This window comes from Numida meleagris, chromosome 1 (genome assembly GCF_002078875.1).
Source record: "Numida meleagris isolate 19003 breed g44 Domestic line chromosome 1, NumMel1.0, whole genome shotgun sequence".
Classification (NCBI taxonomy): domain Eukaryota; kingdom Metazoa; phylum Chordata; class Aves; order Galliformes; family Numididae; genus Numida; species Numida meleagris.
The window spans coordinates 51,384,435-51,398,615 of NC_034409.1; the positions used below are offsets into that span (position 1 = coordinate 51,384,435).

Sequence of the window (14,181 nt, forward strand, 5' to 3'; positions counted from 1 at the left end):
AATGTGTACCATGCTAAACAGCCAAGCAGTGGTCACACGCAGATAAATAGAAGACATGTCAAAGTAATAAACAGTTCTTCTTCCCTGGGTGTGAAAATAGTTATGTTTATTCCATATTCTTTCATGTCCCCCAGCCACACCTCCTGTAACTATAGCCATTTCACAGGAACTCCCAATACAGTCCTTCAAGCTCCTTCTCATGTTTTCCTGCTGATAAGGTAAGAGACACTTGATGGTAGGTGTGATTTGAAACAGGCCAAGCAGAACAAGCCACTCTTAGGACCTCCTGAAGTGTCTCTCTCAATAAGGGCAGCTATTTAGGGCTCTCTCCACTGATGCTGCCGATTTTCACTAAACCTGGAGGACCGTGGTATCCTGGGCTCCAATGGGAGAAGCGCTGGCATGGACAGTCCCACTCCTTCAGGTGCCCCAGGTCATGTCCCAGCTGCAGGAAGACCTCCCAAGACCCTCCGTGGCTAGAAAAGCCATCCAATTGCAAAGAAAATCCAGACCAGTTTTTCATATCATTTCATTATTTTGAATGTTGTAACTTTATTGAGACACCAGTAGTTACCACCTTCACTTTGTTAACCACAAATATATAGGATATTGTAAACACATGTGCCGAGGTGGCGGGGTTTGCTGTAGTTGGATTTGAGGACGGATGGGGACGAGGGGAGGAGGGGTGAAGGTACACTCAGGCTTAGACAAGACCACTCAGGGGATCCTGTATGCGGCAGGCCATCCGTGAGTCATCGTATATACGTTTATATGTATAGCTTTATATTATACATCTTTTAAAATATATATATATATAATATATACTATACACAGGCAGTAATGCGGCAGGGGAAGGGGCAGGGCAGCCCAGACGGTGTGACGGATGCCACGGGGGCAGCAGGGAGGTGTCTGGACGGATGGTTTGGTCTTGCTGTGTGAGGTGGCCTCACTGGGCTCCCTGCCTTCAACCTGCTCTGGAGGCCAGAGCCAACGCTCGCATGGAGGCTGTCCCACTACACTGCCTTCCTGGGTCCTCCTGAGTGCTCCTGAATGTGTGGAGACACACTGCCCTCCTGTCCTGAGGGGACTGCCAGGACTAATGCGGAGGGGACGGGTGTGTAATGAGGAGATGAACAGGGTGGTGGGGACGTAGGTGAGCCAGGGATGGGGGGCACGTCAGGAGGCTGAAGCTACCAGGTAGAGGTGGGGCAAGGTTTCATTACCCCTTTCACCTTCACAGTCCCTGCTATCATAAAAGTACCTCACTTGGGGACTTGGCAAGATAAGAAGACATCAAGGGGCCGTTGCTCCCAACAGGGGATGTGTAATCCTCTGTAATCCGGACAAATGGCACGGCGGGGAAGAAAGCCTTCTTATCGTTTTGCTTATGCAGCCTTCCCTCTGATCTCCTAATCCCTAGAGTGGGACTGATCTCACACTCGTTTAGGATCTAAAAGGGACATGTTCCAGCTAGGTGCCCAGGCCTTCATATGACCACTGGCAGCCCTTTATCAGAAGTTCCCAAGATACGATAACCAACCCCTTGTGTAGGTCCATCTCCTCAAAGCCAGCCATATGCCACTGAAGCTGCATTTTCAAGGGCTGTGTGCTAACCAGATGAGTCCCACCCTCAGGTCTGTCACCAGCAACCCCCCCTTGCAAAGGGTCAATGGAAGTCAACCCAAGGAGAGTGGGAGAGTGGGAGTACACTTTCTCCCATATGCAAAGGCAAGAAGTTGCCCATTCGTCTACTGTCAGTGTCCCCTGCCATACCAGTGCCTTTGCCATGACACAAAGCAAGGAAGGAGACAAAAACGGACACTAGTCCAGGATGAAGATACCTGGCTCATGTCCCACTGAAGGGTTGGCTGAGGAGGAGGGTTGTCCCACCTCAAAGCCACTGAAGCCCACCAGCTGGTTACATGAGGGAAGCAAGCAAAAGGGGATAAAGAAAACCTCTGTCATGAGTCACCCCCACATGATGTTTAGCCATCTATGCAGTTCTGATGGGGGAAGGGGCATAGATGATTGTCCCACACTACACCATCAAAGAGACCCCAGGTAGATCCCCCCACATGTATGGCCTGCACTTCTCACGTGCCTGCTCCCTCACCCCAATTACATGGGACAGGTGATGGGCAATTCCCAACAGTCCAACACATCTTCATGCTGAGTGCTGGTTATTTATAGCCTCCTCCTCTTGGTACCCCCCCACACATCCAAAATGAAAGCATGAAGGATGACACAGATGATTCTGGGTAAGTACAACTAGTTTTTCTCCTCCTCCACCTCACCATTCTTTCCTTCCTCCCCCCCTGTGGGGAGATGGATTGGAAGGAGCTCCTCCCACATTGAATCTCTCAATAAAGTAACCCCCTCCCAAGCCTAAATATTAGGCTGATCCCATCGCAAAAAAAAGCCTGAGGGGCTTCCCTCTGAAAAATACCCCTCCTATGTACAGTATTGCTTTCTCTCACAGCCACAGAGAAAGGGACGCGTGGAGCACATAGAAAATGTGCAATGGAGAGCTGTCCCTCCTTCTCCCTTGGGGCCTGCAACTCTACGTTGTTTACTCCTTCTCCACTGATGCGGGGCAGCTGGAGAGGGGTAGTGCTAGGAGGAGGAGGACTGGTGACCTGGATGAAAGAGGACTGCGTCCTCCAGATGAGGTGTTTGCACAGCCAGACCTGCATCCTGTCCTTGTAGCTCTAAAGGATGCTACAGGGAATGGGCTGAATGCTTGGGGGAAGCACCAGTGGATGCTGGATCTGTTCCTGATCTCTGCTCCTTGGGCCAATGCCGCATGGATCATGGCGACTGCCCAGGGGACATAGCTCCTCAAGACATACCCCACTGCTTGTCCTCTGAAAGATGTCTGTGCTGAAGCTGTCCAGCTGGCTACCACTCACTTCCTTACTTGTAGGCACAGACATTAATTCTATCCTGGAATAAATACTGTGCTTCCAGAGCTGAGTCTTGAAGCAAAATTGTGAGAAGTGTGAAGTAATGTCAATACGAGCTCTATCTGAGATTCACTACTGCCATCTAGGTGAGACTTTAAAGACATGTCAGATGCTGCAGAAGGAGCACTAAGTTAACTAAAAGTACAGCAGGACCAGTGTTCAGAGAGCCCACTGTGGTCCCAAACAATTGGAGGGTGGAAATGGAGGGAATCCTCCCGTCCTTGCTGACCTTCCCATCTGAGTGGGAGGTGAAGACCACCTTTGGACTCTCCACGGCTTGGTGCACCCTGATGCGATGTCTGGACACAACAGCTGCATCTCTTTTTGGAGTTCCTGCTCTTTTCCCATGTGCACGATCCGGCCAGAGGAAGGGAGGGGGATGCGACAGCACCCAAGCAGTGAAAACACCTCTGCATGGAGAAGGAGTGGCCCTCGTGGCACTGCCTCCCTGCTCTGCTCTCTCAAGCCCTCTTGCTTTCATCTACAGCAAAACCTATGAAAAGCTCTGGATTTTGATTGTACCCGCAAATATTTCTCCTTCCCATCCCATTCTGTCTCACCAAAACCTCTCAAAACAAAGCATCCCCTGACTCACAGTGAAGAGCATTCTCTCTCCCCATCCCTCCCTCCACCCTTGCACGCCTGCATGCCAGCTCAGCCTGCCCCTTCCACCCTCCCTTCCCTGAGCCAATTCAGATGCTCCTGCAGCATGGAGCAGCACCACCTCGCCTATGAACATCCCACTCCCTCTCACCTCTTCCCTTCACCTCTGCTGTAGCCCCTCTCCTTCTCTCTTCCAAGGAAGGGGGAGAGGGGGAAAGGGGAGACCTCCCTCCGTGCCAGATTTTGGAACAATTTGGTGCCGGGTAGTTCTGGGGGGAGGAGAGGGAAGAGGCAATGGGGAGCGCTTTTTCTTTTTGTTAAAAACAATAAATAAAAACAGATGACCCAGAAGGCTGGAGCATAGCTGAGAGCCACCTCCTGTGCCACTATGCACGTGTCTGGCTCGTGCCTTGGCTCGCTGCCGGCAGTGGGAAAGGGAGCGGAAGGGGAAGGGGATGGGGAAGGGGCATCGGCAGCTCAGTAGTTCTGCGTTTGGTACCCCTGTGTCTCGGTGTCAAAAGCATCTGCTGCAGGGGGCTGCTGGTACGTCCCCACCGCGTCCGTCGCATCCTCCTCATTCGTGTAGGGAGCGTAAGGCATGCCGGAGTCCTGGCTGGGGTCCATGTAGTCCTGGGAGAAGAGGGCCGAGTCGGCGCCCAGCCGGAAGCGCTGATATGCCAGGAATGCCTGGCCCACCTTCAGGAGGGTGGAGAGAGATGGGAGGCAGAGAGGGGACGGGAAAGAGAGAAAGGGGAATGTGCCAAGAGAGAGAAATAAACAAAAGGGCGGTTAGTCGTGGTTATGGGTTAGCGTGTGAAGCCTGTCTGGGAGACAATCCCAAAGAAAGCACTGATCCCGTGGTGGGGAGAAGAGGAGCAATATGGGATGGGGCTGTTAGCAGGGGCACATGGGCACCTGGATCCCAGCAGTCTTCCCAGAGCATCCCTTGCAGAGGTGAGCGGTCTGGCAGGCCGTGAGCTGCCCCCGAGGGTTTGGGGAATGAAGGCTGGGAAGAATAGAGAAGACACAGCAATGGGGGACAGAAGGCATTTTCTGGCTGAGACATGAACAGTCATCAAAAGAAAGGCACAAGTGTTACGCAGCATTAGTTAGGCTGAGGGAGAGAAGGGGCCAAGGAGGAATGCACAGATGGAGCCAAGCGCTCAACAGCTTCCTCCGTCTGCACCCCTCGTCCCCAGGCTCCTCGCCAGTGAGGGGCATTACGGCAGCAAGGATGGGGAGTTGGGGAATAGTGTGTTGTATTCTTCCTGAAAAGTAATGTCTCTGAGCCGTCGGAAAGCCAGAAAGGTGAGGAAGCCCTGTGAGGAGAGAGAGGGGTGGGGAGGAAGATCAGATCAGAGCATTTGAATGAAATTGAAAAATAAACACAAAGACCCAGGGAAGAGGATGCCTTCAGCCACCCACAGCTCATGCATCCGAGAGGATCCTAGAAGTGCTGGGAACACCCCTCTCCAAAAGGGTCCTTGCATGAGCTTTGGTTCCCATCATGCCTTCTGCTGGAGCTCGAGGGATGCTACTGCTTGCCTTTGGCTCTCAAGGTGGGGGTCACACTGCTGTCCCTTGTCCCCACTGCCACCTCGGTGCAGTGCCCAACTACTGCAGTCACGGGTGCAGACTGCATCCCTAGAGATGGGAAGGATGCAACTGCAGCCTCTTGTGGACACTGAGGACATTTCATGTGAGCCCCCAGCCTGCAGCTCCCTTCTCTGCTTAGCATCCATGAGCTACAAGTGCTGTTTAAAATCCTTTCATGGACAGGAAAACACAGTGGAGCTGCTGCCCGTGGGGACCCGTGCTGGAGCAACTCCTGAAGGATGGGCCCCATCATACAGAGCCGTGTTGGAGCAGCACTTGCAGAGCTGCAGCCTGTGGGAAGCCCATGTGGGGTCAGTCCAGGAAGGATGGCATACTGGGAGGGACCCACGTGGAGCAGGGGCAGGGAGTGACCAGAGAGAAGCAGCAGATTACAGTGGTATAGACTGACCACAACTCCCATTCCTTGCTCCTCTGTGCCGCTGAAAGGGGAGGAAGTAGATGGAGTGGATGGAGATGAAGGTATTTTTAGTTCACTTTTAGTTCTCACTGCAATAATCTGTTATGAGTAGACAATAAATGCTATTAATCTCCATATGCCGAGCCTGTTAGGCCCATGGCAGTAACTGGTGAGTGATCTCCTTGACCTTATCTCAACCCAACAGCTTTTTCCAATGTATTTTCTTCCCCCATTCTTTAGAGGAGTAGGTGGCGTGGTGGAGCTGAGCTGCCCAAACCCACACCAGGCTTCCCTCCTAACTGCCTCTGTTCCTGCTTTTCCTTCCACAAAACCATGTCGTTTCCAGAGGGAATCACTTAGCCTGTCATCTCCCATTCCCCACAATCCAATACAATTGCAGAGGACCCTCAATCTGACATTGTGGTTGCTTTACTCACCCAGGTGAAGATGGAGAAGAACGAGAATGTGATGGCTGCTCGGGCTGCATCTCCTCCCTCATTCAGCGGGTTATCCTCTTCTTTTGAAGCTTGCCACTGGTTAGTCAAAAAGCAGAAGCCAACAAACCAGAGGAATGCCCAAAAAGCTGCAGGGGACAGAGATCAAGAAGGTATGGGTGAGCCCAACATAAACACATCACATTGGTCTGCAAACTACAACCCCACGCAACTCATCATTGTGCTGCAAACTGGGCCATGTGTTGGCCATGCAGGCTTTCTAGGCCTAAGTGAGCTTGCAGGTTCACTGAGGTATCACATCAAGCAGTGCTGGGTCCCTCCCCTTCTCTGCCCTGTTGGCTGTGTGTGGGACTGCTAGGCTAAACGTGAACCAACTTGGAAGACAGAAGTCCTTGACAAACTCAGATGCTGTGCTCTTGCTCCACTTGTGGTCCTTTCACACCACTGGGGATGGAAGGATCTAGGTAAACTGAGCTAAGCCCCCAGGCTGGAGAAGATCCTGCACAGCTATCAGGATGGGGAACGCCAGGGATCTGGCAGCCGCCCACCATCTGCAGCAGGACAGCAAGGAAAGGGCAGAGAAAGCCGGCCGGGAAGCTCACCTGAGACACCGATGTCTGAGAGCACTGCCTTCTTGCGGTCCTTGACGCTGCTGATCTGTGGGAAGTAGGCATCCAGAGCCAGGTAGAGAAGGCAGCTGAGGAAGGCGAGGACACCCACGGTAATGCCATAGTTGCAGGCGTTGCGGTTGCGGTTGAAAATGCAGTGCTCCTCTGATTCGTCCAGGCGGTTCACATACCCTTCATTGACAATGGAGCCAAACACCACGATGGAGAACACCTGGGGGACAGGTGGAAGGACATCAGGGCAGGTTGCTCTGGACCAGCTCCATGGAGCACGGGCAAGCCCCCACTCAGCTGCCTCTCTTCAACTGTGGCAGTTTACCGGGATGGTTTTATTTGATTTCAGAGGATTAGCTTAAAATAGGGCACATCTAGATGGAGCCTGTTCATCCATCTGATCCAAACCGATGTGAAGCAGCCTCAGCCTGGAGGAAGGGTGGCTTCCAGCAGACACACAGGGAGGCGACACGGAGTATAAATGCAGATACAGCTTTGGTGCGGGTGCCTGCGTGCAGTGGCTCCCAGCAGCAGAAATCCGCTTAGTCTGCACTTATTTTCCCACCCACTCCTTTCCCTTCTAGGAATTCCTTGTCTCACTACACATTTACGCACCAGTTTTATCCATCTGGCTACTGTGCTCCTTTCCCTCTTTGCCTTCCCACAGCCCCAGCTCCTCCCACTGACCCACTAGGCTCCTGCTCTCACCACCTCCTTGTACCTCAGCCCCCTCTCCTCATTGCCTTCCTTCAGCCCAGCCCATGACACTCTCTAACCTTCCCCATGGATTTTGCAGGAAAAGCACCACAAGTCTTCCACCAACCAATGCTGCAACAGCGCATTATGTTAAATCAGGCAGAATTAAGGATGAGGCCAGATAGGGATGCTATAATCCGCACCTGCCAGTTTAACCTTTGCTCACTGAATTAGCCTTTGCCTCCTGCTGCACAGCCATCCCTCTCACACAGCAGAAAGAAGAAGGAAGGAAGGAAAAGGAAGGAAGGAAAAAGAAGGAGGGAAGGAAGGAAGGAAGAAAAAGGAAGAAAGCAAGGAAAGAGATGAAGATGAAGGCAGCATGCACAGGTTTCTCTTTGCAGGGTGTCTTGAGGTCTAAAGATCTCAACCCAAGGTAATGGCCTCAAGTTGCACCAGGGGAGGTTCAGGTTGGATGTCAGGAAAAACTTCTTCTCCGAAAGAGTGGTGCTGGACTGGCACAGGCTGCCCAGGGAGGTGGTGCAGTCACCGTCCCTGGAGGTGTTCCAGAACCGTGTGGATGTGGCACTGAGGGACATGGTCAGTGGGCATGGTGGGGATGGGCTGGTGCTGGACTTTGTGATCTTAGAGGTCTTTTCCAACTTCAACAATTCCATGATTCTATGATTCTAATTAGAACCAGAGAAATGCTACTCGCTAGCCCTGACAGCTCTCAGCTGGCCACATTGCAGCTGCCAAGATCAAACAAGTTTCTACTGACACCAGTGTTGGTTTTCTTTCCACCCAAAGGCTCATCATTTGGTCCCATTTGGGTTGCTGACCCTGGGCATGTTTTTGATAGCAATATGACACAGCTGGGAGATCCTGCTCCTAACCATTGGGACCATACGGTTTCTTTGAAAGGCTGCAAGAGATTTTTATGCTAGGAAATAAAATGACTGATCTGCCCTCCTCCTTCTTCTATTTGAAAATCAAAACTGATCATACTTTTCTCAAATTGCCAGGAAAAACAGAACCAAATAAAAATTCTTTCTTCCTGAAGCAAAGTTTTGTCTTCAAAATTTCGGTCTGAACGGTTCAAAAAGGCAGCAGAATTGCAGACAATTACACATGCGGTCTTTCAGTGGAAAATCTGGCACAACTTAACTGCCAGCAGGGATGGCTGGTCTGGCCACCATTCACAGTAAATGCAGTGTTCCTCTGCCTTACAGCAGGGCCATCTCCTGGAGGTGAGGTTTGGGTGCTCCCAGGGCTCGCATGACTACGGTGGGCTTAGATGATCTTGGTGGTCTTTCCAACCTTAATGATTCTACAACTCCATGACCACCTATGGCATCAGCCTCCTGGTACTGGGGCTACAAAATGGGTGCCTGGTTTTCTGCAGCACTAGGCAGAAAGTGTATCTTCTCTTTGGAAGACGAGAACATCCTCAAAAGGGACATAGTCTGGTGTGCACGTTTGTTTTAGGGCTCAAAAATGGTAAAATGTCAATTCTTTGAGTCACACCATCCCTTGCAACAAGCTGCACACAGTCTCTGCTTCTTCATTTCGGGTTGAGTGAACTTCTGCCTCCCGAGACACTTCTGTTTACTCTGCTGCTGCCTTGACACACATCTCTCCTCTCTCATCTTTGTGTTTGCTGCTGACCTGGAAGGGCTCTCCGTGAGCAAAAGAAACAGAATTACTCTTTTTTGCATTTGATCCCTCACAGCTATCCATGTCAACGCTTTCTGAAGAATCAGTTGAGTGCACAAGACCAAAGGGACAGGTTAGAAAAGACCTCTAAGATCACCTACTCCAACCACCAGCCCATCCCCACCATGCCCACTGACCATGTCCCTCAGTGCCACATCCACACAGTTCTTGAACACCTCCAGGGATGGGGACTGCACCACCTCCCTGGGCAGCCTGTGCCAGTGCAGCACCACTCTCTCTGGGAATAAGTTTTCCTGAACATCCAACCTGAACCTCCCCTGGCACAATTTGAGGCCATTACCTTAAGGCCATTCCATAGGTTGGGAAGAGAAGCATGGCAAGATGTCTCCTTAACCTGGTGCCACATCCCATCCTCGCTCCCCTGGAGTCTGAGCCCAAAGGTTTTACTGCTGCACACTTAACCCCAGCTGTGTCTTGGCACAGGTGGTGGGTGGAAGCTCGCTGCCTTTCCAAAGCATCTCAAACCAATTACATACTCGATATTTCCTAGGTTGCACAAGCTGCGCGTGTGCCAAGATAATCCAAGGCAGCAGGTGCAGTGTGAATGCTTGCCTGGATTATAAACAATGCGCCACAAGCCTGCAAAAATAAAGCGTTCATGTTTCTGTCATCAGCACATCTGCATCACTTACAAAGAAATGCCAGTCACCCTCCTTCCCCCGAGCACTGCCATTCCTCATTATCTGTTGGACTGCAGCACCCTCATTTTGCACTGCAAGTGCCTGGTGGCATCCAGGGAAGCCCAGAGCTGGGCATCTTGTAGAGCTGACACAGACAGAGGAACCAAAAAATGAACTGCATCCCGCCATACAAAGCCTTGTTTTAATCCTGCCGGATCTGCTCTGGCCAGGCAGAACCTGCTGAGCATCATGTGAGGTCTGTGCCATGCACCCATCCCCATCCCCAGGCATCATGTGATGTGCCCCGGCGCCGCGCTGGGATTTTCCAGCACCTCCACCCAGGAATTTGCCTCGGTTTCTTCCCCAAAAGCCCTATGACAACACCAGCAGGGACAAGGCTGTTGGGTTGATGTGGTGCCCTCCAGCCATGAGCCCTGCTGCTTCCTCCCCTGCTCTATTCCATTAGGGAGAGGAAACAGTTTGGTGACATAACATCACCCGTGGGACTTCAAATCCAATCCACCTCAGGCAGAACAAAGCGATGACCTCTCCCATGCTGATCAGGCAATGAGCAAGAATAAATCTATTTAAAAACACAAGGATGAGGAAGAGAGCAAACGGCGGAGATGATGGGGTTTTCATCTGCACTCATTCACCCGCAAACACTGCTTCTGGAAAGCTTCAGAGTGCCCTGCACAGACGTGGATTGTTATTATCATCCCCATCGTTAAATCTGCTTGTATTTAGCTCATTTTGAAGAAAAACACACGCGGCTTTGGGTGCGTGTGGGAGCAGCAGCCTGAAAGCAGAAGGCCTCTGTTTAACCCCCAGCACTCTGGTGAGCCCTGATCCCAGAGCATAGTCCACCCCCGTGAGCCCCCCCCGCCTTTCTCAGCTCCTGGAGGCAGCCCTGGCCGGCAGCCACATGGCACCCGCTTCTCAGCTGAGCTGGAGCAGGTGATGCTGGGGGGAGCAGCTCTGCATCCCTAATTCCTGCCCTGGGATCAGAGCAAGGCTCTCCCTGACAGACAGCTTTTGTTCACCATTAACCCTTCTGCTGCCCACCGCCACCTCTCGTCCTCCATGCCGGGACCACATAGCGCACCTTTCTCTATCAGGGTCTGGACCTCAGGACCCTCTGGAAGGATTCACTTTTATTTTAGAGCAACCATAGCCATTTGCTCCTGCTCCATGATCCTTCCTGGAAGTGTTGTGCTGGGAACAGCACGACGTGCCACACGCTGCCCCAGATCAGCTGTGCACATCCACTGCCCTTCTGCTGGCACAGCCCTATCCCCAAAGTCCTCCTCTCACCATGTGTCCCACCACCATGCAGTGACCATGGCAGCCAAAGCCATCCCAGGTGCATGTAGTAAGGGCAGGAATAAGCTGGGGACTGCAGCTGGCCCCAGACTCACCTGCCCCAGTGCTAGGACAGTGTTTCAGTTCACACTTTACTTATTTATGGAGTTGGTGCTATGTTCAAAGCCTAAGGGATGCATCCTTCCCTTGGTGTCGAGCTGCTCTGCTGGCCAGCTCTGTGCAAAGCACAAGTGGAAAATTTTGCTTAGTGGGTACTATTTTGGACAAAGCCAGCCACAAGCAAAGAGGCAGTATGGGGAGCAATGCCTTAAAAAAGCCTCCAGAGCATCCAAGTAACCTGAGCTCATTGGACAGGCTCTCCAGAATTGCTAACCTTGTGCTATAGCTTAGCATTCTCCTTTCCAAATCTACCCCATCCCTTCCTCCGCTGCCTACCCATCTGCTCCTCACCCCATAGCCCTCCACTGCTGGCAAAAGCCAGCATGACCACCTATTGGTACAATGCTCTACACTCATCCACACCTTGATGTCGTAACCAAGACTGCTACAACAAGGCATGACCCAAGTAGAAGGTCATCGCCTTGGGAAGCAACCATGGGATGTTCTGCTCCTCATTAAAGCTCATCACATGAAAGTGGCTACAAGGAGCCTCCAGCCCTGATCATCCCAGCATCTGAACTCCCCCCCACAGGGAGTGAGAAGGGCAAAACAACCACAGACTTGTATTTTTTCAGTGAAGTTCCACCGATTCATGGAAGGGGCCTGGAGGTATTCAAAAACCATGTGGATGCAGCACTGAAGGACATGGATAGTGGTCATGGTGGCAATGGGCTGACTGTTGGACTAGATAATCTTAGAGGTCTTTTCTAACCTTAATGATTCTATAATTCTATAAAGGTTCTGGTGTTTGTCACAGCCTGAGACAGGCTTTCATCATCCATCAGGACCCTTCTGGGTCTCAAGGATGGAAGACAAATTCAGGACTAAATATATGGGAGGGAGCTTGTGGCTCCCTGGCCAGGAAAAGCAGTAGGAGGAACCCATGGCTGGGAAGAGAAAAGGGAGACGTGTCACCCAGGACAGCCTGGCTGACCCACAGTGGGATGTGACTTCCTCAGACCCATGCAGGGCTGGTAAGCCCTATCCTGTCCTCTGCCAAGGTCAGAGCAGCAACCATGGGGGAACGTCGTGGGGAGATGCTGGTCCCCAGGACGTGCTCCTTACTGTGGGCTCGGGGAGCACCAAGATACTCTGGAGCAGAGCAGGTGCCTAATAATTATATATATATACTGCTCTCTCTCTGCCTCACCTTTGGGAAGCCAGAACCCCGCAGTGCTCGAATGAAGTCATGAAGGAAAAAAGAGGAAGGCAGAGAGGGTGAGAGAGAGAGAGAGAGAATGGAAATTCTGCCACAGAGATTAGAAGCGGGAGAGCCTTTGTAGGTCACACTCCATCCATCATCCTCAGGCAGGCACAGGGACGGGGCTATGTGTCCCACCACGGCCCCAAGCCTGATGTCAGTGAGTCCGGACAGACAGACAGATGGACAGACACCTACATTAATGATATCCTCAGCCATCCCGGGGCTCTGCAGCCACTCTCACGTCAGAGCACCTTGAGGGACAGACAGCACCCCCATACCCAGCTTCAATTCCTCGTTCCCCCCTCGGTGCTTATTTCATTTTATTTTATTAATTTTGCCCCGCGGGTGCCAGCACGCATGTGCCCTCTCTCCTCTGCCTGCCCTCCCTCCTCCGCTCCCGGCCCAGACCTCAATCTCTCCCGCGCCGGCTCCTGCCGCAGCTCGCTGCCTTAATCCCAATGACCTTCGTGCAGAGACGCTCGGGGCTGGCGGCCATGGGATGGGGGAACGCGTTAGGAGAGCAGCAGACTGAGGAGGGAGAGGAAGAGGAGGGTACACAGAGCCCCCAGCTCACCCCTGCCACTTTGCATACCCCGAAGCATCACCTTCAGCTTCCTGATACCCCACATCCATAAACCCCCCAGCCAGGGGGGAGGACACATGGATCCCCCCAAATGGATGGAGATGGAAGGAGAGCCCACTCTGGCTCACCCCATCCCTCGCCAGGGCTGCAGCCCCGCAGCAGAGCGCTCTCACCCCGCATGGCCCTATATCCTTGCACATCTGCGTGCCTATGGCTGTGCATGTATGGGGGTGTATGTATATGGACGGAGGTACGGACGGATACCGGCACATCTGGAAGCAGATATACGTGAATGTATGGAGTTGGATCCCCATGGAGATGTGTGTGTGCACGGACATACCTCTCTTATACACGCGGAGAGCTATGCGTGCACGCACGGATTATAGGCAATATACATGACAGCATATATAACGTATAGAATTTGTAGCAGCACGATAAGACGCATTACATAATCGCACACGGCACACGGAGAGATAACGCGCGCACACAGACACGCACATGCATGTGCGGGGGGAGCCGAGGGCCCCGCCGCTGTGCCCCGCACCCCCGCCCCCCGTCCCGCTCCCCCCGCTCCGTGCCGCGGCCTCACCCAGGAGAGCAGCCGCAGCAGCGTGTGCGGCTGCCGGAGGAAGGCCTGCAGGTCGAAGGCGCCGCCGGCTTTCCCCGCTCCGAAGGCGCCCCCGTCCATGGCGGGGCCCGCGGTGTGGTGCTGCGCGGGGGGCTCGGCGGGGCCGTGCCGGGCCGTGCCGTGCCGTGCCGAGCCGGGCAGCGCCGCGCCTGGCAGCACGGCGGCGGCGGAGGCGAGCCGCGCGCTCCCGCCGCGGGGCCGCGCTGCACGAGAGCGCGCGCTCCCCCCACTTTCCTCCTCTCTTGCAGCCGCGCGCAGAGCTCTGAAGTGGAGAGCTTACGTAGCCCTGCAATGAACAGGGACGCCCACAGCTCGATCGGATGCTCAGAGCCCCTCCAGCCTGACCTTGGGTCTCTCTAGGGATGGGGCATCCACCATCTCTCTGAGCAACCTGTGCCAGTGCCTCACCATCCAGACTGTAAAAACTTTTTTCCTTTTATCCAATCTAAATTTCCACTCTTTTAGTTTGAAACCATCTCCCTTGTCCTGTCCCAGCAGACCCTGCTAAAGAGTCTGTCCCCTTCTTTCTTACAGCCCCCCTTCGATACTGAAGCACCCCTACAAAATGGCGGCAGGTAC

At 53.0% G+C, this 14,181-nt stretch overlaps 1 protein-coding gene across 2 annotated transcripts; it reads right to left on the reverse strand.

Moving 5' to 3' along the window:
* On the reverse strand, positions 533-13,774 carry SYNGR1 (synaptogyrin 1). Of its 2 annotated transcripts, none has more exons than XM_021384872.1 (4): positions 13,564-13,774; positions 6,638-6,875; positions 6,018-6,163; positions 533-4,262 (listed from the first exon to the last, which is right to left on the reverse strand). In XM_021384872.1, the coding sequence occupies exons 1-4, from the start codon at positions 13,660-13,662 to the stop codon at positions 4,044-4,046; spliced, it is 702 nt and encodes a 233-aa protein (XP_021240547.1). In that variant the 5' UTR covers positions 13,663-13,774; the 3' UTR covers positions 533-4,043. The 2 variants fall into 2 exon arrangements, with proteins under 2 accessions (XP_021240547.1, XP_021240552.1); XM_021384877.1 differs by having other exon boundaries at positions 4,120-4,885; positions 13,564-13,772.